General features: G+C 40.4%; 1 protein-coding gene across 2 annotated transcripts; it reads left to right on the top strand.

The window, feature by feature from the left end:
• The first annotated feature begins 97 nt into the window (after window positions 1-97).
• LOC120893007 (uncharacterized) lies at window positions 98-25,766 on the top strand. Of its 2 annotated transcripts, XR_005737904.2 has the most exons (3): window positions 197-372; window positions 7,680-7,767; window positions 25,426-25,766. XR_005737904.2 is itself a non-coding variant. In XM_078017254.1 (2 exons), the coding sequence occupies exons 1-2, from the start codon at window positions 98-100 to the stop codon at window positions 25,499-25,501; spliced, it is 351 nt and encodes a 116-aa protein (XP_077873380.1). In that variant the 3' UTR covers window positions 25,502-25,766. The 2 variants fall into 2 exon arrangements, 1 of the variants encoding a protein (XP_077873380.1); XM_078017254.1 differs by lacking the exon at window positions 7,680-7,767 and having other exon boundaries at window positions 98-372.

Raw genomic sequence — 25,766 nt, 5'->3', positions numbered from 1 at the left:
CGGCCAAAGCCAAATCTCTTCCCGCCCCAGCTCAGGCCCAGTTTCAGCCCCTGGGGACCCAGGAGTCCTGAGAGAACAATGTGGGGGGGTGGGGGGGATGAGGAGCGGAAAAGCACGCAGCACGCCTGGAGCGGGCGGGCAATCCTGGGCAGGGTTTGTGTGTGAGAGTGCAAGAGGCGCTCAGTCACCCCCCTCCTTCTCCGCCTCCTCTTCTTCCTCCTCCTCCTCCTCCGTCTCCGTCTCCTCCTCCTCCCTCAAGCACAACCGGTCTCCTAGGCCGCAGCATAGCAACCGAACATGGCGGCTGCGCAAGCGCGACCAGTCAGCTGCCAGGAGCAGCGGCAAAGGCAACAGGAGGCGGTCTCGCGAGAGGTGAGGCCACGCCCCTTCCCTGCTAGCGCAGGGAATAGAGATTACACCAGCCCCAGAGTAGAGGGACACGCAGGTGTGAGAGGGGCGGGTCTTGGGAAGGTGGAGTGGGCGGTCTAGGAGGAGAGGCGGGACGCCGTGGCCCCACCCCTTCTCTGCGCTGTGATTGGCTGCTCGAACTACAATACCCGCCCCCACCCCGCCGCCGCTGTACCTAAGGATCCTAGGGACCTATGGGAGGGGCCAGAGACTAAAGTGTTAAAGGGGAGAAGGAGATCTTTTGGTACCAGGGCATCCCAATATCAATACTAATAGTAGATCGAGGATTTGTGGTGCAGTTTTGAATACTCTCCTAAATATAGGCTCCAAAACAAAGCCCAAACAAACAAGGTTAATTTATAAAACGTTAGGTGCCTTCTATGTACCAGGTACACCGTGTTTTTAAAAATCGAATTAATTCACTCTAATAAATGCGCATTTAATATTATCATGTCAGGAATTTTCATATTTTATTGGGATATAAACCTATTAGTGATAGGACAGATGCCTTATGAGCTGGATGATCTTAGTTTAAATGAAAGATACAGGGACCTGACCGTCACAATTCCCTTTTGCCTCATATTTGCCGGTACCCTCTCCAGTTGCCAGGCATCTTCTTCCTTCTTGCTCATAGCTTCCACCCTACTAGAGCCGGCCTTTATAAAAATCTTCCTTCAAAAATTACTTTCCTTTCAAGTCAACACAATGGCTATTTACCAGTCAGGGAAATGTGTACCAATCTGTGAAAGACTGCAATTTCTACTCTCTTCCTCTCACCCCGCCCCTAGTTTTGCCATTTGAAAAAGAAAACGCGTCAGTTCGTATTTTTTTCGGCTTTACCTCCGTCTACTTAGTTTTCTTTCCAGATTTCTTGTCTAGCCAGTGCTCATTCATCCTTCCCTAAATATGCATTCTTGCCTCTAAATCTCCAGTTTCGATGCCTTTGTTCATGCTGTTGACTCTATAAAATGCTCTCCATCCCAAATCCACTTATCAATATCCATTTATCCTCCAACAAAAGATCAGAAAGGAATAACACCAATAGTAAAAAGTAATTTCTTCCTCCTTTGACACAGAGAGCTCTAAGTTTATATCTTCCTTTGATTCTTATCATCATATACATTTTATTGTACAGTACTTAGCTCTGTGCAGGTCATACCACGACTCAGTGGTGTGATCACTACTTCCACTGAAGGGGAAGGACCTCTCAGTCATCTTTATATCCTTTATAATGTTTGATTACACTGCCTGGTTTTAAAAAAAAATAAAGTGTTGTTGATAGAATGAAATGTTTGAATCTCTCACAGTAGGATTTCAGGAAGATGTTTAAAATGGAGCACACTCTTCCTTGCCTTCTAAATCTGGTAGTTTGGATATTATCAGTGATATTAATCCGGTCTAAATTGCCCTTATTGATGCCCTATAGAGCTTTGCAACTAGTCCCAACTAACCTTTCCATCTTCAGACCTTCCCCCTGCAGCTCATTCCTTCTACCCTCATCTGTAAACCACAGTGTCTATATTTACATAAAACATAAATCTGACATGTACCATAAATATATCTGGAGTCTCAGCATTGATGAGGGCTTGGAGAAAGACATCCTTTGTTTTGGGAAACTCCTCAGGATGAGCCTTTTAGATAAACAAACATAAGCCTCATATTCATCTATTGTTCTTTAAGAAAAGTATGAAGCCACTTTCTTAAAAACTGACATATAATTCACATACTATAAAATTTACCCTTTAAAGGGTGCAATTCAATGCTTTTTAGAACCTTCACAAAATTGTGCAACTGTCACCACTAATTCCACCTAAAATAAACTATCAAAAACTATCACTACTAATTATCACTACTAATTCTACCCCCCAAAAGAAATCTTATATCTGTTAGCAATCACTCTCCATTTCCTCCTCTTCCAAGTCCCTAACAACCACTAAGCTATATTCTGTCTCTAGGATTTGCTTACTCTGGATAATTCATATAAATTAAATAAGTTCCTAAATGGAACATCCTTAGTGAAAGTCACCAGGATGGGCCACTGGAGTAACTAATACTTACTGTTATTCTTAGAAAATTCTAAGTTCACTTAAATCTACCTCAGCACCACATGAAAACAAACAAATAAAATAAAGGTATTGTTTCCAACTACAACAAAAAGAGAGAGAGAGAGAGAAATAGAGAGAGCTTTAGAATATATCCATCTCCATACTGGCTTATTGTAGACTGAACTGGGAAATAATAAGTTAGACTTCAATGTGCATATTCATAACCTGAGTATCGCATTAAAATGCAGGTCTAATCCACTAGGTCTAAGGTAGGGCCTGATACTCTGCATTTCTAAGAAGCTCATTGGTCTTTGGACCACCTTAGAGTAGCAAAAGCGTAGACCACTGTTCATTAAACAGAAGTCAAAGAAAATCAATTTGCAAATCTCTATAAATGTAAAGTTTTGCTCTTATTTAAATTGTTCTTTTTAAAATTATTATATTTTAATGCCTGTTCTGAATCATTTGAATCATTTTGTATGTGGTAACAACTATAACCATAGCAGTGAGTTCAATATTCTCAGCCCAAGAGAATTAAATTTCAATAAAACAGCATCATCTACCATACTTCTTTAGCTTTATAGATGTAGAAAGATATGACAATAAGGAATTTATACCTGATCTACACCTAAGAAACATAGTTAAGATAATTTAATAGTTGGGAGTTAGCTTATTTTTTTTAAGTGGCCTCAAACATTACTGGATATTAGCAGACACAGCTATTGACTGATCTTTTTTTTTTTTTTTTTCTGTGTCTTCAACATGCCCTTGGCTGTGCTTTGGAGTGTGAGTGCAAAGGCTGTGTCCATAGTTGGAGGCTGTTGACAGGCAAGGACCAGCCTTCTCTCCTAACCCTGGATAGCCAGGGCCAGGAGGGAATTGGCATTTATTCTGGCCTGTGTAGCCTAACCCAGCCGCCTGCGCCTTGGCAATGACCCTGGGCAGGCTTACTGGAAGATAAGCTTTGCCTGGGCACTGTGGCTGACTCACAGGCAACCCTACCATCAGTAGCTTGACAGGATCCCTTTGTAAGAAATTTGAGTAACTTTGGAATCACTGAATATATATAGGGGAAGAGAACCCCAAAGGAAAGTTGGACTCCACGTGCGAGACAGAGCCTGGAGTGATATGAATTTTAACTTTAAAAAAGCATATGACTTAAAATGACTTGATTTTGTTACCTAAGCTGGTGAGGCAGAACTTTCAAAGTACAAGGGCTTTCAGACAAGTTTGAGTCCTAAGCTTGTCTCTGACATGACACCCCAGTTAGATATCTGTCTGCCTTGGCTAGACAATTAGGGGGCAATTTCATCTTTTTATCTGTAATCTTCATGCCTCTGTTAAAGCAAAGAAAAACAAAACAAGTAAATTTAAAGAATTTAAATCTTTAAAGAAATGTAATACATTTTTCCAATAAGTTTAGAATTCTGTGGCTTAGACTTCCTTTAAGCACAAAACAACTTTAAATATACTTTTAAAAAAAACCCTATTTTAAAAAATCAAATAGATATACCTCTGAGGCAGTGGCCCAGTGTGTCACTCTGTCTGCAGGCTTTCTCCCTCTTCACTTGCTAGAAATTCTTTCTTTTTCTTGTTGGCTGAAGAGCACAGCAGATGACCCAACTTAGCAATCCTGAGATAGAAAACTATACACAAAATGTAAAAGTTTTAAAACCAGAGATTTCCTTCTACTTCCAATCCAATCCCCAAAGGTAAGTACTAGTAATCATCCAGGGGACACTTCCAGAATTTCCTCTGCATGTATAAGCTAAAATAGTATATCTCTTCAATTTATCCGGGGATCATTCCTCAACAGAACATACAGATACTTGTCTCTTTCTAAGGGATCTCCCATGATGTAATCAGCCTTCTCTAACTAATGGGCATTTGGGTCATTTCTAGTTCTGTGCTACTACAAATAATGCTTTAAAGAATGTTTGGGTTTTTTGTTTTGTTACAAAACTTTATACCTATATTGAAGTATTTTCTTTAAGGTCAATTCCTGGGAATGAATTTGTGGGGCCAAAACGTTTGTGCATTCTTACTTTAAATAAATGTTGCCAATTTAACTAAGTGTGAGAGTTACCATTACTCACATCTTCTCTGCCATTTCTTGATTTTGCATTTTTCTCAATTAAAGTCATTCATATTTCCTGAAATTTATCCATCTGGAAATAATTCCTGTATACCAGGACAGAGATGGACCTTCATGTTTTTTTTTAAAAAACGGGTTTAGGCAGTTGTCCTAATATCACCTTTTTGAATTATTCATTACATACATACACACAACTATTTGCTAAATTGCTTTTATCAGATGCAAAATTCTCAATACATTGCCAGGCAATATCAGGAGAGGGGTAGATTGGAAATTGAACCCAGGGCCTCATATATGGCTGAGTATGCACTCTATCACTGAGTTATTCTGAAGATTTTTTGACCAGTGATTGAACTCGGGGGCACTGAGCCACATCCCAATACATTTGTATTTTATTTAGAGACATTAAATAAATAAAATATACTTGTATTTATTTAGAGTCAGGATCTCACTGAGTTGCTTAGTGCCTCACTTTTGCTGAGGCTGACTTTGAACTCAGAATACTCCTGCCTCAGCCTCCAGAGTGGCTGGGATTACAGGTGTGAGCCACCGCGCCCAACTTCTGAGTATTTTTAATTTGAGAATGTTTTACTTTATTCCAATAAGTTATCTTCTCCATCTCTGTATTACTTTCCCATTACTGCTATAACAAATTACCCCAACTCCAGTAGCTTAACAATACAAATTTATTATCTTACAGTCTGGACATCAGAAAAACAAAAATGAGTCAATAGGTTGTATTCCTTGGAAGCTTTTAGAGGAGAATCTCCCCTTGACTTTTTTTTTTATATACCTTTATTTTTGCTTAATTTAGTTGTATATGGTCTTAATGCCTTTATTTTTTTTTAATGTGGTGCTAGAATCGAACCCAGTACCTCACACTTGCAAGGCAAGTGCTCTCCCCCTGAGCTTCAACTCCAGCCCCTATATACCTTTATTTTATTTATTTATCTTATGTGGTGCTAAGGAATGAACTCAGTTCCTCACATGTTCTACCACTGAGCTACAACACCAGACCTTCCCTTGACTTTTTATTTTCCTTTCTGGGGTACTGGGGACTGAATTCAGGGGCACTCTAACACTGAGCCACATCCCCTTTGATTTTGAGACAGAGTCTCACTGAGTTGATGAGTGCTGGCCTTGATCTTGAATCCTCCTGCCTCTGCCTCCCAAGTTGCTGGGATTACAGGCTGTACCACTGCATCCAACTTTCGTCTTCTGGCTTTTGTAGAGCTTCTAAAGGCCTCCTACATCCCTTGGCTCATGCTCCTTCTCCCACCTTCAAACCCTGCAGGATAGCATCTCCATGTTTCTATCTCACCTACTCTGACCTCTTGCCTCCATTTTGTAAGGATCCTTGTGATTGCATTGGGTCCACCCAAGTAGCCCAGGATAATATCCTCATCTCAAAACCTCTAACTTAACCATATCTGCAAAGATTTTGCCATGTAAGGACACATATTTACAGGTTCTGAGGATTAAGGCATTTTGGGAGGCTATTTTTCTTTGTGCCATAATCTCTAATACCAACTATTTTTAGCTATTAGAGTTTATAAGTTTAAATATCTGAAAGAGTTAATGAATTCTTTTCCCAAAATGAACATATTTTTAATTATATGAATTTAAAAATGGGAACCCCAGATTGTGGGTGAAATATTGGCATAATGGCTATATAATATCTGCAAAAAACCAAAAGGATATATGTGAAAATAATGTGTGTGTATAAGCTTATTCTTAGGACATTAACATGCATAATATAAGCCATTTAACCTATATCTAAGTTTTTAAATTTAAATATTAATGCAAATCAGTCCTCATAATTTTTATTCATTAAAAAATATATGTATTGCTCACTTGCTATCTGCTAAGCAATGGGAATATAGGAAGAGGTAGCCCTTGCCCTTAAGGTAAGTATTTTTCATTCTTGAAATTATGATTTATTAGAGGTTTGTGAGATCAATTTGATGAATCATGACTAGCATTTTGAAAACAGAGGAATAACTAGAATCGCAAATCTTAGAGTGTGTCATACAACAGGAATATAAACATAAATGTGGTCATGTGTTTTTGTGGGGAGGGGGGTTGAGATATAAGATGTCTTTCTTTCTTTGGGTGTGGTGGCCAAAAAAGTTTGAGAGCTTCTAGTCTGAAGGGAGCAATAGTAAATAAACAAACAATTCAAATTGGAGAAGTGCTTTCATAGATAAAACTATAAACTTTATGAGGACAGAATCATGGACAGAATCACTAGCCATTATCTTGCCACCACTTAATTGAATATCTGAGATAAGATCAGCCCTCAGTTATTATTCCCAAATAAATGAATGAATGGAAAAGCTGTACAAGGAGATCAAATGACCAACAAACAAGTTCTATACATTTTTGTTGTTATTGTCCCGCAAACCCCTCCTCTTTTGGCAATGCTTGGAGATGGAGCCCAGGGCTTTGCACAAGCTAGGCAAGTGCTCTGCCACTAACTCATATCCTAACACAGTGTGCCTTTGTTTTGAAGAGTTTCCATTGGGAGTGGGACAGTTTGGAAAGGTAGATGGTGTATAGAATTGAAGGCTGGGCAGACCCTGAAAGAGGGAACCCTGAGGGATCTTGAGTGACATCTAGTGGATTCTTTAACCAACTTGGGGACACAGACCTGAGAAATCTTCCTATTAGGTGCAATCTTGATTGCTTTAAAAAAGAGAGGGAGAGCTGGGCATGGTGATGCACACTTGGACTTGGAAGGCCGAGACAGGAGAACCACAAGTTCAAAGCCAGCCTCAGTAATTTGGCAAGACTCTCAGCAACTCACTAAGAACCTTGTCTCAAAATAAAAAATAAAGCGCCAGGACTGCGGTTGTGGCTTAGCAGTAGAGCACTTGCCTAGCATGTGTGAGGCACTGGGTTGGATTCTCAGCACCACATAAAAATAACTAAATAAAGGCGTTCTCCATCTACAACGAAATATGTATGTGTGTATGTGTGTGTGTGTTATAATCACCCCTCCCCCCACAAAAAAAAAGGAGAGAGAGAGTGAGAGAGAACATCCCTGTATAGCATATAAATGTTACTTTATTTGTAGGTGAAAACTGTGGGTTTGTTGGTTTGTGTTCTTTATATGTTGGCTTTGTTCACAGAAGCATTATCATCAGATTGGAAAATCTTGATTAATCTCCACGGCTTTGTACCATGTTACGTAGAACCTGATACAGCATTATCAGCTGTGTAAGTACCAGCTGTTGGCTGACTGACTTGTTATAATCATTATAATCATCCATTCAACCTGTGGTCATTGATTGTGTACTGTCCACATTAAAGATCTTCATTCCTTAAAAAAAAAAAAAAGGATTCCCATCCCTGACTGTCAGTTAGAAATACTAAGTAGATATTTTGTAAATACAGATGTAGCCGGGCACAGAAGCACACACCTATAATCTCAAGGACTTCAGAGGCTGAGGCAGGAGGATCACAAGTTTGAGTCAGTCTCAGCAATTTAGTGAGATCCTAAGGAACTTAGCGAAACCCTGCCTCAAAATTAAAAAATTAAAGGGCTGGGAATGTAGCTCAGTACTAAAACATTCCTGGGTTCAATCCCCAGTACCTAAATAAATAAATAAATATAGATGCTTTAACCCCACCATGCTCACACCCACATTTTCATTTAATTGATCAGGGTGGAACTGAAGCGCCTCTCTAGATAAGAATATAGATTTTTTTTTTTTATCATATCCCAAGGGGATTCTACTGTGCAGCAGGTTGAGGGACATAGTTCCCATTTGGACAGGCACTGAACATCACAGAGCCTCAGTGTGACCCAGGGATCCCTGCCCTTTCCTCAGTTCTTGTCAGATTATCTGGGGTGAATGATCAATCTAGAATGTCCCAACATCTTTATAAAATATAAATAAAAATAAATTACTATGAAATGAAATAGAATGAAAAAGGCATATAATAAAAGACATAATAAAATACAAGTCCCAACCTTGTTGTTAGATTTGATGGAAATTAATTACCCTGACAAATTCTCACTGCTTACTCTCAATTTTTGTATTTATCTCATTGTGGATTGGAGACAAACGATTTACAGTGAAGTATTTGTAGTCACATGGCTTCAGGTTATATTCTAGATGGTCAAGGAGAAGACAGAGGAGATGCAAAACACAAATGATAATACTAGCAGGACCCACATTTAAGGAGCAGGCTTGCTGCCCTCTCAGTGACTGCCTGCCAGATAACAGAGTCCTGTGGAGCTACCAGAGGTTGGTCAGTCTTTGAACTCATCAAACGCACACATTGATCAGGCTCTTGGGATGCTCATATGCTAAAATTTAAAAGAAACTGGTTATAAAGCAAATTCATTATTTTTAAAAGGAAATATGCCTTTCCAGGGACCAGACACTGTCTTTGCTATAACAATAGCCTTTTTCTAGTACCAAAGTCTCAGGCATAAGAAAGTCATTTAGGGAACCCAGAATGGAAATCTTCCCTGCCCCACATGGAGCAGTTCTTTTCAGTGATGACAACCCTCATGAGTACCCAATGCACGTGGCTCTCCTCTGGACAGGGCTTAAAAGCACAGACAAATTTTGACAACCTGTCACACTTCTAGGACTTTTCCTCTGTCCATCACTACCTCAAGCAGGCAGGTTCAATGTACCGGTTTGAGTTGCAACTTTCTCTGGTTTTAAACCACTTCTGAGGCTATCCCAAGTCACCTTGATTACAGTTGAGTGACCCCTAGGTTTTATTGGCAAGGTATTGTCAACTAGACACAGCACAGGTTCTGTTCACAGATGAGTCATAAGCTGATCCGTTCTTACCTTTTTATATGCAGCCTTGTCCTTCTGTCTTTGCAGTCTTGCTCTTCTTGCCCTGCCTCCCATTCTCTGCCAAGATTTCAGCTCTGACAGTGGTTCTTCCCGGAAGCCTGAAGAATCTCCCATTCCCCAGGGAATCAGTTCTCCCTAGCAAAGTGCATAGCCCTTTTTAGAACAGTGATCCTTCCTTTTGTTTGCTCTTGGGTCCCCAGAAGCTTTACACAGTAGAGATTCCCCAAAAATGTTTGGTGAAATAAACTCTGATTTTCTAGTTCTATTCTTTTTTTTTTTTTAATTGCCGATGACCTTTATTTTATTTATTTACATGCAGTGCTAGGGATCCAACCCAGTGCCTCCCACATGCTAGGGAAACACTCTACCACCAAGCCACTACCCTAGCTCCTAGTTCCATTCTTCTTCTTATTTTTTTAGTTGTAGATGGACACAATATATTTATTTTATCTATTTTTTTTTTAATTTGGTGCTGAGGATTGAACCCAGTGCCTCAGGCATGCAGGCAAGAGCCCTACAACTGAGACACAACCCCAGCCCCCTAGTTCTATTCCTAAGAATGATGTTATGGGGAGGGGTAGTAGGAGATATGAGTAACTTCTGATCTTATGAAAGTTTGATGGTGGTGAGGAGGTGTAACCATTTGTTATAATCCATTACAAGATTTGCTAATGGGATATTGGAGGGTTGTTCCTTGAAAGTTAAGCTGAAGAGTATGAGCATTAACTGGTAGGGGATGAATGTGTGTAAGAAGGACGGTATAGTCATGAAATTAGTTATCCAAGAAAAGTTAATTTCATGGCATTGAGGAAAGAGAGATTAGACTTGGGCTGAGACTGAACCTGGTAGACCAGTTAAAATAGCAACAGTGAGGCTGGGGTTGTGGCTCAGTGGTGGAGTGCTTGCCCAGCATGTGTGAAGCACTGGGGTCCATCCTCAGAAACACATAAAAATAAATTAATAAAATAGAGATATTGTGTCCATCTACAACTAAAAAATGTTTGTTTGTTTGTTTAAAAAAAAAGAACAGCATCACCCCATGAGCAGCATCCAACTCATCAACATGCTACAATCAACACTAAATCTTGCCCTCCCTTCCCCCATTCAATTCTGAAAACCCACACCTTTCCCAGAATAATCACTGCATAGAAACATTGGTGCCAAGGGGAATCTGCCCTAAGACTGAGATGCAGGAAAAGGAAATTCAGAAGTCACTTGTAATCATCTATATGTGAAATTGTAGAAACTTGATGTGTTGTCATTACATATTTAACCAGTTTAAATAATGGTTCCAATTTTATGTTTGAACTTCTCCTGGAGGTAAAGCCAAACTTCTAACAGATTATTAAAAAAAAAAAAAAAAAAAGGTTATCTCAAAAGCTTATTACTCTCAATGACTCAGGAGGTGAAGCAGGAGGATCACAAGTTTGAGGTCAACCTCAGCAACTTGGTGAAGCTCTGCCTCAAAATTAAAAATAAAAAGAACTATAGTTCAGTGGTAAAGCATCCTTGGGTTCAATCCTTAGTACCAAAAAAAAAAAAAAAAGCAAAAGGACATAAAAGTTGTAAATTTGTTACTAGTCACCTGGCTAAAGTTAATTTTAATTCCTAGTAAGTGTGCCTAGTACCTGCTCCCCCGCCACACACAACACACACTTATTATGTTATAGAGACCTTTTACTGAATGTTTGATAAATTAACACATTGTTCTACTGTGGCCTAGTGATATTCATTGGAAAGCTACCTATATACTATCTAAGCTATCTTACAGGCATTCTGTAAGTTATATGAAATTTTTTTTCTTCAAACACCCAGGAATACATGGATGAATATTAAGGTTGTGCTTCACTCTAAGTTGAACTTACTAAGAATTTTTTAAAATTCTGCCCATCATGAGTGAGACAAATAATGTTTCTTTGGCCAAAATCAATCAAGGGCTTATAATTGCCAATTCAGGTTTTACATTTCTAATTCCTTGTGGTTCTTTAGAATTTTCTAATACCAATACTTGCTCTAAGGATTAACAAAGTTACACAATTTAGAACACCACTTCCTCTCTGGGCATCAGATTTCAAAGAAAGACAGAGAGAAGGAGAGGGAGAGGGAGAGGGGAGGGCAGGGCAACACTTAAACCTAAGGCTTAAATTTTTTGTGCATTATCCCTTCTTGTTAATGACAGTGTGACTAATGAACCAGCCTGAACAGGTCTGTGTACCTGCCTGCAATACAGACCCAGGTGTCCCCTGGCACGCACATCAAGAAAGTATAGTAAGTAGAGAATCACATGTAAAGAGAATTTTCAATTAGAGAAAATTGAAAGTACAGATGAGTCATAGCGATTTAATCCAATAGGAGTTTGTGGGCTGTCAAAATTGAATTCAGAATTAAGTGATGGAATATGGAAATGGGCAAAAGAAATACAGAGTACATGACAAATCAGTATCTCTTTTCTTTATTGCTCCTGTGTCTATTTTGTTGTCTTCAGATCCTTGTCAATCCTGGGAAGGCATCAGTGCTACCTGCCTGGGTTCAATGTGGGAAATAGGATGCAAAGACGATTTCTTAGTCGTTCCCAGTGATCCGTTTCTTGAAATTAAGGAAAGCTTATTCTTAAAGCCAGGTTGGGGTTGGATAGAATACGTGCACTCACAGGCTAGAAAAAACTTACAGAATCAATAGTTTCCAAGTTTCTAACAGAGTCAGGTTACGTATGTTTAAATCATAGCAATTATATGGGCTTACTGAAACCCACATGTATCTGTGGACAAAGGCACACTTAAATTTAAAGTACTGGGTTGAGTCGCCAAGAATCCCCAACTCCAGGAATTACAAAAAGGTCTTAGAAGGACAATTCCAATGCCCAACAACAGGGAATATAGTTATGGTTTAGCCATGCACACAGAGTGTTAGTCAAGCATCAAAAATTGTGTTTATAAATAAGTTTTACTGACATGGAAAAATGTTTATTATGTAATATTAGTTGAAAAAAGTGAGATGTAAAATTGGTGTATGTATATAGTATGACCTCTTCTTAAAAATGACAGGCAGAGGAATGACGAATGGGTGGACCACAGGAGATTTTAGAGCAGTAAATACTATATGATACAAGGATGGCGGTTCTATCCCTTGTACATTTGTCAATGGAATATACAACTCCAAGAGTGAGGATATAAGCTTGGAGTTAATGTATCAGTATCAGCTCATCAATTATAACAAAGGTACTACACTAATACTTGGTGTTAATAACGGGAAACTGTTGATGAGAGGCGGGGATAAAGGGTATATGGGACTTCTTGGTACTTTCTGCTCAATTTTTCTGCAAATCTTAAACTGCTCTAAAAAATAAAGCCTACTAATTTTTTTTAGATGTTTAGAAAAAATACTGGAGGGAAATACAAAATTTAAGCCAGATAGTATCATAATATAAGATGATGATGGGCTCTGAGTCCTTGGGATCAAGTTCTACCTCTTCTGCCTATTGCTTAGCAAGTTTCTTGAATTCTCTGTTTCAGTTTCCCCATCAATTAACTTGGGAATTATAATAATGCTTACCTCATAAGGTTTGTTCTGAGAATTAAATAGTTAACAGATACTGTGCTTAAAACAAAGACTAGGACATGATATTTTTTCTGGAGGGGTAGAATGTGGTGATTTCAATTTACTTTTCTGAATTTTAATTAATATTTCTCCAATAAAGGCACATTATTTTGATAATTATATACATGTGCCTATATTATAAATTATATATGGAAAATATGAGTATATGATTTATATTTGTTATAAATTACATAAAGATTACATGTGACATTAAAAACAAAGCATTATCGAAGGATTTCTGTGGGTCAGGAATCTGGGAACGGCTCTTTCAGGGTTAAGGTTGCAGTTAAGATGTTAGTCGGGTCCAGGGTTACATGCCTGTAATCCCAGTGTCTCAGGAGGCTGAGGCAGGAAGAATGCAAGTTTAAGGCCATCCAGGGTAACTTAGTGAGACCCTATTTCAAAATAAAAAATAAAAAGGATGGGGCATGTAGTTCAGTGATAGAGTGCCTCTGGGTTCAATCCCTTGTACTGGGGAGGCGGGGGGGAATCTCTACAAAATGATAGCCAGGGCTGTGGTTACCAGCAACAGAAGCCTGGAACAGGGCTGTAGGATCCATTTCCAAGATGGCCACCTGGCTGGCTGGTTGATTAGTACTGTAGGCAGAACTCCATTCATTATCCCATGAAACTCCATTGTGTCCTTGTAACTTGAAGACTGGCTTCCCCCAGAGGGAGTCATCAGACAGGGCAAGGTGAGATCTTCTTCTATGGTTTTTTTATGATCTAGCCTTGGAAATTACTCACCTTTTCTCCATAATGCCCTATTCATCACACATGCCAGCCCTATTCATGGTAAGAAGTTACTACCCAAGGATATAAATACCAGGGCCATTTTAGAAGTCGACCATGACATCTATGCCTACGTGTATATCCATATCTATTTATGTGTCTGTATATGTATGTGTCGGTGTCTGCATTTTTCACCCAGCTGAAGCATGACCCTAGTATACCTGCAGGCACATTCTTGTCTTGTTTATTCTATTGAAGCAATACTTCTTTTTGGCTGCCTGGCATTTGGTTTTAGCAACCTCTTTATTTTTCTTCTGTCCTTTCTTTGCTTCTCTCTCTTCCTTTTCCCTTCCTTTATTCAAGAACTACTAATTGTATTCCCAGTAGTGCCAGTGAATCACCTCTGCTCACCCTTCTGACCTGTACTCCTGTCCTTCTCCTTACCCCTCTTTAGTGTCCCCTGCACCAGACCTTGGGCACTTGGTTAGTTCAGCTTTCACAAGGATGTCTCAAGTGTCCATCTCTGGGCCTGCCTGTTCTCAGATGCCCCATTCCCTCAGCTCCTTTCCCTATATCCTCCTTCTCCCGGCAGACAAATTTCAGCCCCCATCTGTGTTGGCCGGTGGAGTGCTGGGAAAGCCTGGGCTAGCTGCAGAGTCCTTGTCATGCTAATGCAGTAGTCTTCCTGCCCTAGTTAACTGGCAGCTGAGACTGAGCGTGGTGCTCAGCATTAAAGCTGGGAAATCCGCAGGAAAACCACCCAGAACAGCTCAAGAAGGACCAATTAGCTTCCTGAAATCCAGCATGGACTGAAGAGCTTAATAATTTCTTCTGGGGTGTATTTTTTTTCCATAAGTATAGACTTCTGAAGTTTAATAAAAACAGCTTGGATAGCTTACCATAGTCATTAACAACAGACCACTAAGAAATATAGGATCTATAGAGTGCTTAGGGGCCAACTAAGAGGACCGGTTGAGACAAACTGGCCAGCCTCAGACCCTTCTAAACCCAGGAGGGGGGCTCCTAAGAGACCTCATGCATAGTTAGAAAAGAAGCAAAAATGAACACAAGAATCCAAGAGAAGGCTGGAGAGCTAGCTATTGCAGAGCATATATACTACCCTGGGTGCTACAAAGAAAAGAAAATCCAAAAGAGATTAAGATAATCCCATTTGCATTTGGCAAAACCCCTAAAATACAATGGTTTACACAGGAGAAGTTAAATCCCTCTTCTGTGAAAAACTGAGGGAGGCAGACAGTCCTGAGTGGCCCTGCTCTGTGAACTTCTCAGGGACCTGGCTCTTTCTAGCTCTCTGCTCTGCCATCCCCTGGGTGTGACTTATCCTCATGGTCTAGATTAGTGACAAGGGCTGCAACACATTCAGATGTGAGGCAGCCACAGGGGAAAGACATAAAGAAAGGCAGGAGCTTGCTGCTTGGTGGAAGTTGCCTGAAGCGGTAAGTATCACTACATCACAGCTGGAGCTCAGTTGCTGCACACACCTGGATGCAAGGGATCCTGGGAAGTGTGGTCTTTATTCCAGGGCTGCCATGTTGCCTGTCTAAATGTGGGGGCTTCTCCACTCCTAAGTCTGAGGGTTAAGGAGACTCTGGGAACTGGGCAACTGTCACAGTGAAGAATGACTGGTTGCTCATAATCCTGACCCCAGAACCCTGCGTCACTAGCACATTTCCCTTGTACTCTTAGTATTTCCGCTGTGTGTTACAATTAACCAAAAAAAAAAAAAAAAAAAAAAATTCATATACATGATCCAATGTATTGCATTTTATTTATGTTCATATATTAAAATATATTACATAGGAGACAGATTTCTCCATCAATGACTATGCTCAAATTTGGGCCCTCTCCATCTGCCAGGATGTGCATTTTGTGGGTTCTCTATTAGATATACATTGAAAAACTGCCACTAACATTGAGAAGATATCTGCAATCTCCAGAGAAAGGGCTCTACAGTCTGTCTCTGGTGTTCAAAGTGTCTTTTTTTTTTTGGTCCAGGGGATTGAATCCAGGGGTACTTAACCACTGAGCCACATCCCCAGCCCTTTTTCGTATTTTATTTAAAGACAAGGTCTCACTGAGTTATTTAGGGCCTCCATAAGTTGCTGAGGCTGGCTTTGAACTTGTGATCTTCCTGTCTCAGCTTCCCCAACTGCTGGGATTACTGGTGTATACCATGGCATCTGGCTCAAAGAGAGATTCTTAAACTGTCAAATGACATCTTCTATACCCTTGCTTACCTCTTCCAACCCTTTTGGTCTCCATCATATTTCTCTCTCTCTCTCTCTCTCTCTCTCTCTCTCTCTCTCTCTCTCTCTCTCTTTCTCGTGTATGTGTGTGTGTGTGTGTGTGTGTGTGTGTGTGTGTGTGTGTGTTGCTGGGTATTGAACCTGGGGCCTTAAACATGTGAATCAGGTGCTCTACCACTGAGGTTTATCCCTAGCCCCCTCCATCAAATGTCCTGGCTGCCAAGAGCTCTAGACCAGTTGCTCTGGTTTTGACCTTAGTTTTCATTTCTTCTTGGATCACTTCTTTTACCAGGCAACTTATAACACATGTGCCCTGCCCCATCTTCACTTTTATTCAAAGCCTCCTTTTCCATCTGTGCAAATTGGACTGTCATCCTCAGTATGGGCAGTGTCTTAGTCCACTTTCCATTGCTGTAACAGAGCACCCAAGGCTGGGTAATTTATAAAGAAAAGAGATTTACTTTAGCTTATTGTTCTGGAGGGCTTCTATTGAGAGCCTTCTGCTGCTTCAACTCATGGTGGAAAGCAGAAAGGAAAGTGGAGAGTGTGTGGAAGAGGTAAAACACAAGGATTGCCTTGCTTTAAAGCAGCACTCTTGCAGTAACTAATCTAGTCCTGTGAGAGCAAGAACTCCCTTAGGAAAGACATTGATCCCTCTTGATGATCTAATCACCTCTTAAAGACTCTACCTCCCCAAACTTCCACTGTGGTGATCAAATTCCAACATGAGTTTTGAAGGGGACAAATCATAGCAGGCAAGATCTTCATAACAGCAGTAGTTATTGAGGATTTGTCCCGTGCCAGGCACTACCCTCTGTGCTTCAAAAGTCTCAACCTTTTTGCTTCTCTCAACCACACAGCTAATAAGCACAACTTTACGTACAATGCCAGGTTCTGGTTCTGTGTTAAAACTACTGATTCTGTTGAGGGAAGCTGGACTTTGGGGTACAGAAAACTTATTTGTTATGTATACTTAGGGAAATTACAGAACCTCTAAAATGGATTATTGACATCCACAAAGTGTGGGGAACAATTGAAAGAATAATAATACAAAGCACTTAGCCTAGTACCTGTAATGTAATATTATCAGTTATGGGTAATGTTTCCTCAAATGGATAAAATTCATATCTGATGGGAGAATAGATTATTTTAAAGTTCAATTCAATTCTCAACTAACAGGAGAAGAGACACTCTTCTAAGTACTCTTCCTTCAAACACCAGTTTTACCTGCTTCTACCACTGGGTCTTTTCCTTAAATTTTTTTTTTTTTTTTTTTTTTTTTTTAGTGCTTTAAAAGAATGCTGATTTAAGAATGTCAAGTGAATCAAGAAATTTTCCAGGTCTGTTTTGAGCTTGCAATCTTTGGAATTATCACATATATCACAATCTCTCCATATATGAATGTTTTATATGCTTAGATAATAAGGAAAGGAAGGACAGATTTTATAGAATCAGATACTATCTTAGTGGGAAAAGACTAGGAGAAACATCAACCAAAAGAAAAGAGGATTGGAACCACAGCTTACTTGGTTTATAGGGAAGAAGGACCATGTGTCACTATAAAGTGTGAAAATCTGTTTTCGTTGTTACAAGCATACCAGAATCTATGCATTCAAATAAGTGTAGTTACTAGACACAGTGACCCATGCCTGTAATCCCAATGGCTTGGGAGGCTGAGGCAGGAGGATCACAAGTTTAAAGCCAGCCTTAACAACTAAGCAAGGCCTTAAGAAACTTAGGAAGACAGTATCTCCAAATAAAATACAAAAAAGGGCTGGAGATGTGGCTTAGGGGTTAAGCACCTGTGGGTTCAATCCCTGGTACAAAAACAAAAAAACAGATTAGTACAGTCCTCCAACTTAGTCATTTTGGGAAGCTTTTATATATTTCCAACAACTTGACCATTTCTCAAATACTACCAATCCCATCTTATTTCTCAAATACTACAATTTAGGTCCCTTTATGGGAGGGTGCTGGTATCCGTCACTTGTATGTATTCTGCCACAGCAATCCCTGTTCTGAACCTATCGTGGTTGACATAGGAGGCAAACTGGGACCTCTAACCCTGCCGGTATTTGGCTTAGCTGAGGGCCTTCTCTGTGCCAGGCACTGTGCCAGGATTTGGGTTTGCAGAGATATGTATATCACATGGTCTCCACCCTAAAGGACTTTGCAGAACACAGAAAGGGTGATCTAAAAGGCTGTGCCTCTGTTTGCCTTGTCTTTACAAGGGTGAATTTCCCAAATATTCATGGAATTGAGACCAAGTAGTGAAAGACCTGTTTGAGTTGACATAAATCACACACTCCAGTTCCTGTGATACACCTTTAAAGTCATCCTTGAGTACCTCTGATTGTTGATAGATTGGCTAAAATCCAGCCCAAGGTGAACTAGGTAAATACCAAGTGTGAAGCACTTTGCTCCAGCTAAAAAATCAAGTTTACCCAAATGGGTAGTCACAAGGGCTCCTGTTTTGAAGTTTGTACCCAATGAAGGTGATGTGACATGGAATTTTGAAAAGAGCAAAAATGTTAGTCTCTTTGAAGCAATTTCCAAACTCCTTAATTTGCAGAATGACAGATTCAATTTTGATCTGAATTATTTTGGTATCAATGTCATCAAAGAAATTAGTTCCTGAATCAGTTCAATGGAAGCACCTTTCAAGTATTTAAATTTGTGTGTGTGTGTGTGTGTGTGTGTGTGTGTGTGTGTGTGTGTGTGGTGGAGGGCATCCTCCTATTGACTTTTATACTAACATTCTAGAAATTCTTAGATTCTGTGTTTCTCCACCAAATAATATGCAACAAATTTGTTTGGAATTCCAAATGTATTTGCACCTGACTAAAATAAATGCATTCATTTAAATGATGATCAGTCACAAAGAATTGAAATCATTTAGTGATTAAGAATACAGTTTCTGAGCTGGGTGTAGTGGCACACACCTGTAATCCCAGCAACTCAGGAGGCTGAGGCAGGAAGATCCCAAATTCAAGGTCAGCCTTAGCAATATAGAGAGGCCCTAAGCAACTTAGTGGAAACCTTGTCTCAAAATAAAAAATAAAAAGGGCTGGAGATGTGGCGTGATGGTAAAGCATCCCTGGGTTAAATATCTAGGTCCCTCTACCCCCAAAAGAATATAGTTTATGGTGTTACTCAGCCAGGATTCAAATCTCCCTGGCATGCTTCATGCAGTGACAGGGCAAAGGACACCCCAATCCAGTCAGTGTGATCTTGGACAAACTTTTCAAATCCTCTGTGCTTGTTTCTCCATCTATAAAATGGGAATAATAGTACCTACCTCATGGGATTATTATGAGATAAAAGAAACTAAAAACCATAAAACACAAAGCTGAGCTTGGTGGCACATTTCTGTAATCCCAGTGGCTTGGAAGACTGAGGCAGGAGGATTGCAAGTTCAAAGCCAGACTCAGCAAAAGCAAGGTGCTAAGCAACTCAGTGAGACCCTGCCTCTCAATAAAATACAAAATAGGGCTGGGGAGGTGGCTCAGTGGTTGAGTGCCCCTGAGTTCAGTCCCTGGTACCTTAAACAAACAAACAAACAAACAAACACCTAGAGCCGTCCTGGCAGAGTAAGATGTACTCTGTAAGTAGAGCTGTCATTGATTAGAAACTTACCGGCCACATTTGTTGTATACATCATTGAATTTATGTCTTCCCAACTCCCCATTGTGAAAGTATTGGGACCCCTATTTTGCATACAAGGAAACTTGAATTTAAAGGTTACAACAATTCAACTCAGCCCCACAGTGTTGGAGGAGAGTTAGCCGATTGTTTCATATCGTTAACATTAACCTCCCCAAATGGAGCTTCAAAAACAAACAGTGGGGGCTGGGGTTGAAGCTCAGCGGTAGAGTGCCTGCCTCACAAGCATTAGGCACTGGGTTTGATCCTCAACACCACTTAAAAATAAATAAAGATAGTGGGTCCATCTATAACTAAAATAATATTTTTAAAAAAACCCCAAATCGAACAAACAACAACGACAACAAAAGAGTGTTACACAGATGCAAACAATTTGGTTATTGAGGGTAACAGTGCCATGTCCTGTCATGCTCTTGCCAGCCAGCATGGGACAAGCCTCAGTTAAGAAGGGAAAGGACAGGAATGAGACTGGAGAGAGGGGCCACCTTTACATTAGTATATCATGAACTTTGGGAGGGCTTAAGGTGGAGCAGTGATCATCTGTGTATTTTTTAAAGATACTATGATGACGGAGAACACATATTGGGGGAGGTAGGGTAAATGTAAAGTAGGGAGACCAATTTCAGTCTCTTGTAATAATGCAGAGGGTTATGATGTGTTTGAGTCTGTGCGGGAATTTTGGACATAAAGGACAACAGAGATACTAAGTAGGGTAGAAACAATTACTTGATCCATTTACTGCATGATAGAACCCAGGTTTCTGGCTTGGCCAAGTGGCTGGGTGGGTTGGTGGGTAGTCCTATCAGAAAGATCAGGGAGTATATTTGAAAGAGAGGAGGATGAGTTCAGTTTAGAAGGAATTGAACTTGAGGTGCCTGGGAGATTCTAGGTAGAATCATCCAAAACTAAGTTAAACATACAGGCCTGTTGCTGAGGTCTCCAGCCTGTACTGAAGTTAGAAATTTGAGATGCTAGTGCAGGGCATAAGGACAGTGTGTGAAGAGAGAAGAAAAGAAGTACAGTAGTACCTTCATATCTATGGCTACACCTGCAATTTCACTTTCTATGGTTTCAGCCACCTATCATGGTCTGAAAATAGTAAAATTCCAGAAATAAACAATTCAGAAGTTTTAAATTTCATGCCATTCTGAGTAGAATAATGAATTATCAGGCTATCTTGCTCCATCCCTCCTGAGATGTGAATCCTTTTTTGCCCAGAGTATCCACACTGTATATGCTACCTGCCCATAGTTACTCAGTAGTTATATCAGTTATCAGATCAGTTCTGGTGTCCAAGTAAGCATTGTTTTACTTACTAATGACCCCCAAGTGTGAGAACAGTGATGCTGACAGTTTAGAAATACCAAAGAAGAGTCATACAGTGTTTCTTTTAGGTGAAAAGGTCAATGTACAATAAGATAGAGACTATATTCACATGATTTTTTTATTATATTGGTATAATTATTCTACTTTATTATTTTTCACTATTATTGTTAATCTCTTACTATGCCTAATTTATAAGTTAAACTTTATCATAGCTATGTACATGTGGGAAAAGACGTTATATACAAGATAACAGTACTATCTGCAGTTTCAGGCATCCATAGAAAGTCTTGGCCCATATCCCCTGTAAATAAGAGGAGACCACTGTAAAGGCAAGAACCCTGGGGAATTAAACCCAACATATGGGAATATTTGCCTGAAGTAGACCAATTGGAGACTGAGTAGCCAGAGATCCCAGAAGAACACGAGGGGAAAGCAGGTGCTAGGAACCAAGGAAGGGGAGCCATGGTTTGGAGGCCACATTGTGTTCCATGGAGCTAAGTAAACTGTAGGTGGAAAAGTATGCAAGGGATTGGGGACCTTGATACCCATATTCAGAATCTTTGCCAGACAGGGAGACAGTGGGTCAAAGTCAGACATCAGAAAATTGAGGAGAGATGGAAAGTGGAGACCGAGAGGGAAGGCAGGACACAAGGGGCTTAGCCGATCAATGGAGTGAGGGAGATAGAAGGGGGGACAGGATTGAAGAGAAACTTCAGTTAGAACATATTCTCATACCTATGTCAGGGGATTTAAGTCTCTATCAGGGTCAAATACATATTTACATATTTAAACATATATATACATATTTATGTATGTATATGTATATAAACATATATGTACATATACATATTTAAACATACATATATATTTATTTATTTTAAAAAAAAACATAGTTAATAAACACTGAACCCAACGTAGCCATTTGGTTAAATGAATAGTCCATGTTTTGCTCCCCTGACATTTCAGAGCATTCTGAAGGACAGCAGTAGCTCCAGTGATGGCCAGCTCAACAGCCATTGTCCCCTTCTTCTTGCTAACAGAATTCAATGTTGTAGGCAATTTGCTTAGCACCACAGTTTAAACTGCAGTCCTTCTCAGACAATCAACACAACACTGGTTCACTCTGCCAGCAACTGGTTTAGGGTACATGCAGCCCAGTTCTAGCTCAGGGGATGTTGGAGAAAATTTGCCAAGGGCTTCCAGGAAAAGTTATTCCCTCACTCTTGCTTACCCCTCAAAAGAGAAGAAACTGCGTCCAACGGTAGCACAAGCCCATAATACCAGAGACTTAGAAGGCTGAGGCAGAAGGATTGAAAGTTGAGGATAGCCTTAGCAACTTAGGGGGAACCTGTCTTAAAAAACAAAACAAAACAAAACAAAAAAACAGGCTGGGGATGTAGTTTGGCAGTAAAGCACTTACTTAGCTGTGGGTTTGACTAACTAAGAGGTTAGTGCCAAAACAAAGAAAGGACAAATAGAAGAAGAAAATGAGGAGAAAGTGCCTTTCCCACTCTTTCCATTCAGTTGAGGACCTAAGTCTGATGCTTTCACCCGTGATTTCTTTGATATATTCTTAGGAAAATCAGATTTTGAGTTATGCCAAGAACAAGATTTTTTAGGTGTTTCTGCTTTGCAAATATCCTAAGCAGATTTCTATTTAGCTTCTTAGTGAACTTCTTAGTGAACTTGAGCAAGTTTAATTGTCTGAGCCTGTTTTCTGAGGCAAGAACGGGCCTGCTGTGAGAACTAAGACAGAATGTGCAGTGTGCCTGGCATATCAATGGTCATCCTTGGCTCCCATTTTCATGGGGGTTGTTTACACACACCTTATCCCCCAACTCAAATGCCCTCATTAGGAGAGACTAAGATGGCCAGGGCCAGAGGTTCATTAGAGAGCCAGCCAGTCCCCTCTTCAGGGATCCTAAGAATCTACTCTTCACAGCCCAGGCCAACTTTGGCTGTCATGATCCCTGGTCACCTCCTTCCCGTTTATCCACAGCCCATGACTTGGGCACTTGCCCTTGCAGCCTACCTGACTGACTATGTTCCCCTTGTTGGGCCCATGGACAGCATACCCCGGCCTTGAGCCCCTTCCTTGCACCAGAGCCTGTGGCTGCCCAATTCCTCCAGCCCTTTGTCAGCCTGTTCCCAGCTTCAGGCCTCATCACTACCCTGGCAGTAGAATTGTCTTGGGCCTCATCCTTAGCCTGTGCTGCAGCAGTTAATAGGGAACCAGTCCAACTCACTGACCAATAAGCTCTGGACTAAACCTGTGGCCTGAAGGTGACATCAACTAATCCAACCCTTGGCTACTTTAATAACTGTTGAGGGAGGAGGATGGGATCTCTGTATGTTTGTTTATGTATCTTTGAGATTTAGCTTAGAAAGAATAAGGAGGATGTGTATTGAGGCTAAGACAATAATGCAAATCCCCGATTCACATTTTATTTCGGTGCAGAATTATTTCATTTGAGCAAGATATTGAACGTGTTAAGATTTAACAACAATAGTCCCTAGTGTTTATTGATTGCTTAATTCTCTACAAAGCCCTTTCCAGTGTATATCTTGATTGTTACCATGTGAGAGAGGTTCCATTATTCTCTCCTCTTTAAAGAAGCCTGAAATACAGAGTCTTAAGTAACTTATCCAGAGTCACAACTGCCCACTTGGTCTAGAATCAGGCTAGATTGATTCTGAAGCAGAGCCTCCCTGTGAATCAATCTCCTTATCTGTGAAATAGAAACAACTTCACAGAACTGATAAAGAGTCAACATTTGTGCAAGGCCCCTGTCACATGTTCAGCAATGCTAGTTCCCTCCTGCTATTATCCCAGTCATTCCCCCACCCCACCCCCCGCCTTTTTTTGTGGTTCTAGGGATTGAACCCAGGGCCTTGCACATGCTAGGCAACCACTCTACCACTGAGCTACATCCCCAGCCTCTTTTATTTTATTTTGAGATAGGGTCTTGCAAAGTTGCTATGGCTGGCCTGGAACTTTCCATCCTTCTGCCTCAGCCTCCTGAGTAGCTGGGATTACAGACATGTAGCATTGTGCCTATCTGGGAAGTAGGGGGGATTTAGATATACTAATCTTGTGTGTCATTACTCAGAGTTAACTCCAGTGTATAATTTAGAACCACGCATAAGAATTACTTTTTTGAGAAGGACTCAAAATTACTAAAATGCAACTTCTTTCCTTCCAAGATGTGAGAGCAAAGTGCTTCCAGGCCCACCCACACCATGGTTTTCTCCACCCTCTCTTAAAACCATTTTAGTTTGTTTCTTCCCCTCTCTTTCCTCATTCATATCTTTCCTGGCACAGTTGAGAATAACATTGTTGGAGTAGGTTTTTTTTTTCCCCTTTCTCTTTTGGTCTGTGGGTTTATTTCATTCCAGATGTTTCTCCTGAACCTGCCTTTTGAAAGAAACCCAGAATTATTTTTAAACATAACTTAGAGACTTCCAAATAAAACAAATATCTTATTTGCCTGTGGGTTGCAAGCCCTTGTTTGGTGGCGGGGAGACCAGAGGACACGGAGCCCATGGGGCTGGTTCTGGAGACATGTGGGTCCTGTGGGCCTGGCCCACCTTCCTCTTCTCTCTTCTCACAATTAAACACTTTTTTTTTTTCCTTTTAAGGGTGCTGGTGATTGAACCCAGTGCATCACACATGCTAGGCAAACTGTATCACTAAGTTACCCTCCCCCACCCCATGTCCCTCTTCTTCACTTTTTGAGCACCTACTGGCTATTCCTAGGGTGCGCACCCCAGTGACACACTGCTTAGGTGTTCTGCTAAATTTCATTGGCATTCCCCACCCCACCCCCCACCCGCCAGGAACCTTCCTCCCAGCTCACATGTTATCAGGGAAGAGTTATTCATCAGTCAGTGGCCCTTAACTCTGTTTGCACATTAGAATTGTCTGAAGAACTTATTAAATTATATTACAGATTTCCAAGTTCCACTCACCCCAAGTCTGGGAGGTAATGCCCAGAAAACTACACTTTTTAAAAAAAAAAACTTTTTTTTCTTGGGGCTGGGATTGTGGCTCAGCAGTAGAGCACTCGTGTAGCACGGGTGGGACGATTCAGCACCACATAAAAATAAAGGCATTGTGTTGTGTTCATCTACACCTAAAAAAAATATATATTTTATTTATTTCTCTTTTTAATGATAAAGATAACATATGCTCATTTTGGGTTGTTATTATTAATATAAACATTACAAAGATGTTTTAAGTGAAAAGCAAGAAATCCCCCCATCTTTCCCTCCTTGATACTCCAATCCTGGCCCCAAGAGCAAACATTGTTAAGAGTTTCATGTGTGTCTCTTTTCACATGAGTTGCCTCAAGTGAAATACATAGACCGAGAGTTATCTGTGTATTTTGCTAAATTTTCTATGTGCATGTGATCAAATTCTTGCATGGAGAGTGGTGATTTGAATCATGGTCTTTCTGACTCTCTTGTAGTTGTGATTGCACTGGGAACTTCCTGTGTGAAGGTGAAGGTCGAGATGGCCTAGATGCTATGGTGGCCCTGGCCTGAGGAAACTCTGCACAAAGGGTCAGAGTTACATCAGTTGGGACCTTGAGCTCAGGCACCAGCTCCCAGGGATAGACAATTCTGAGCATAACAAGATAACCCTAATGTCTCACCAGTCCTGCATCCTTCAGATTGTCTGCTTTCCCGAAACTTTCCCCAAACAACCTTTTGATGTTAAAACCTATAAAATAAACACGCTGAACTAGCTCTGGGTCAGTCGAACTCCATCAGAGTCAACTACCCACCTGGCCTCAGCTTCTTCTCTCTA

The sequence above is a fragment of the Ictidomys tridecemlineatus genome, chromosome 7 (genome assembly GCF_052094955.1).
Source record: "Ictidomys tridecemlineatus isolate mIctTri1 chromosome 7, mIctTri1.hap1, whole genome shotgun sequence".
NCBI classification, from domain to species: Eukaryota; Metazoa; Chordata; class Mammalia; order Rodentia; family Sciuridae; genus Ictidomys; species Ictidomys tridecemlineatus.
The sequence above is the reverse complement of the archived record's forward strand: the minus strand, read 5'-3'. Positions and strand labels throughout refer to the sequence as shown.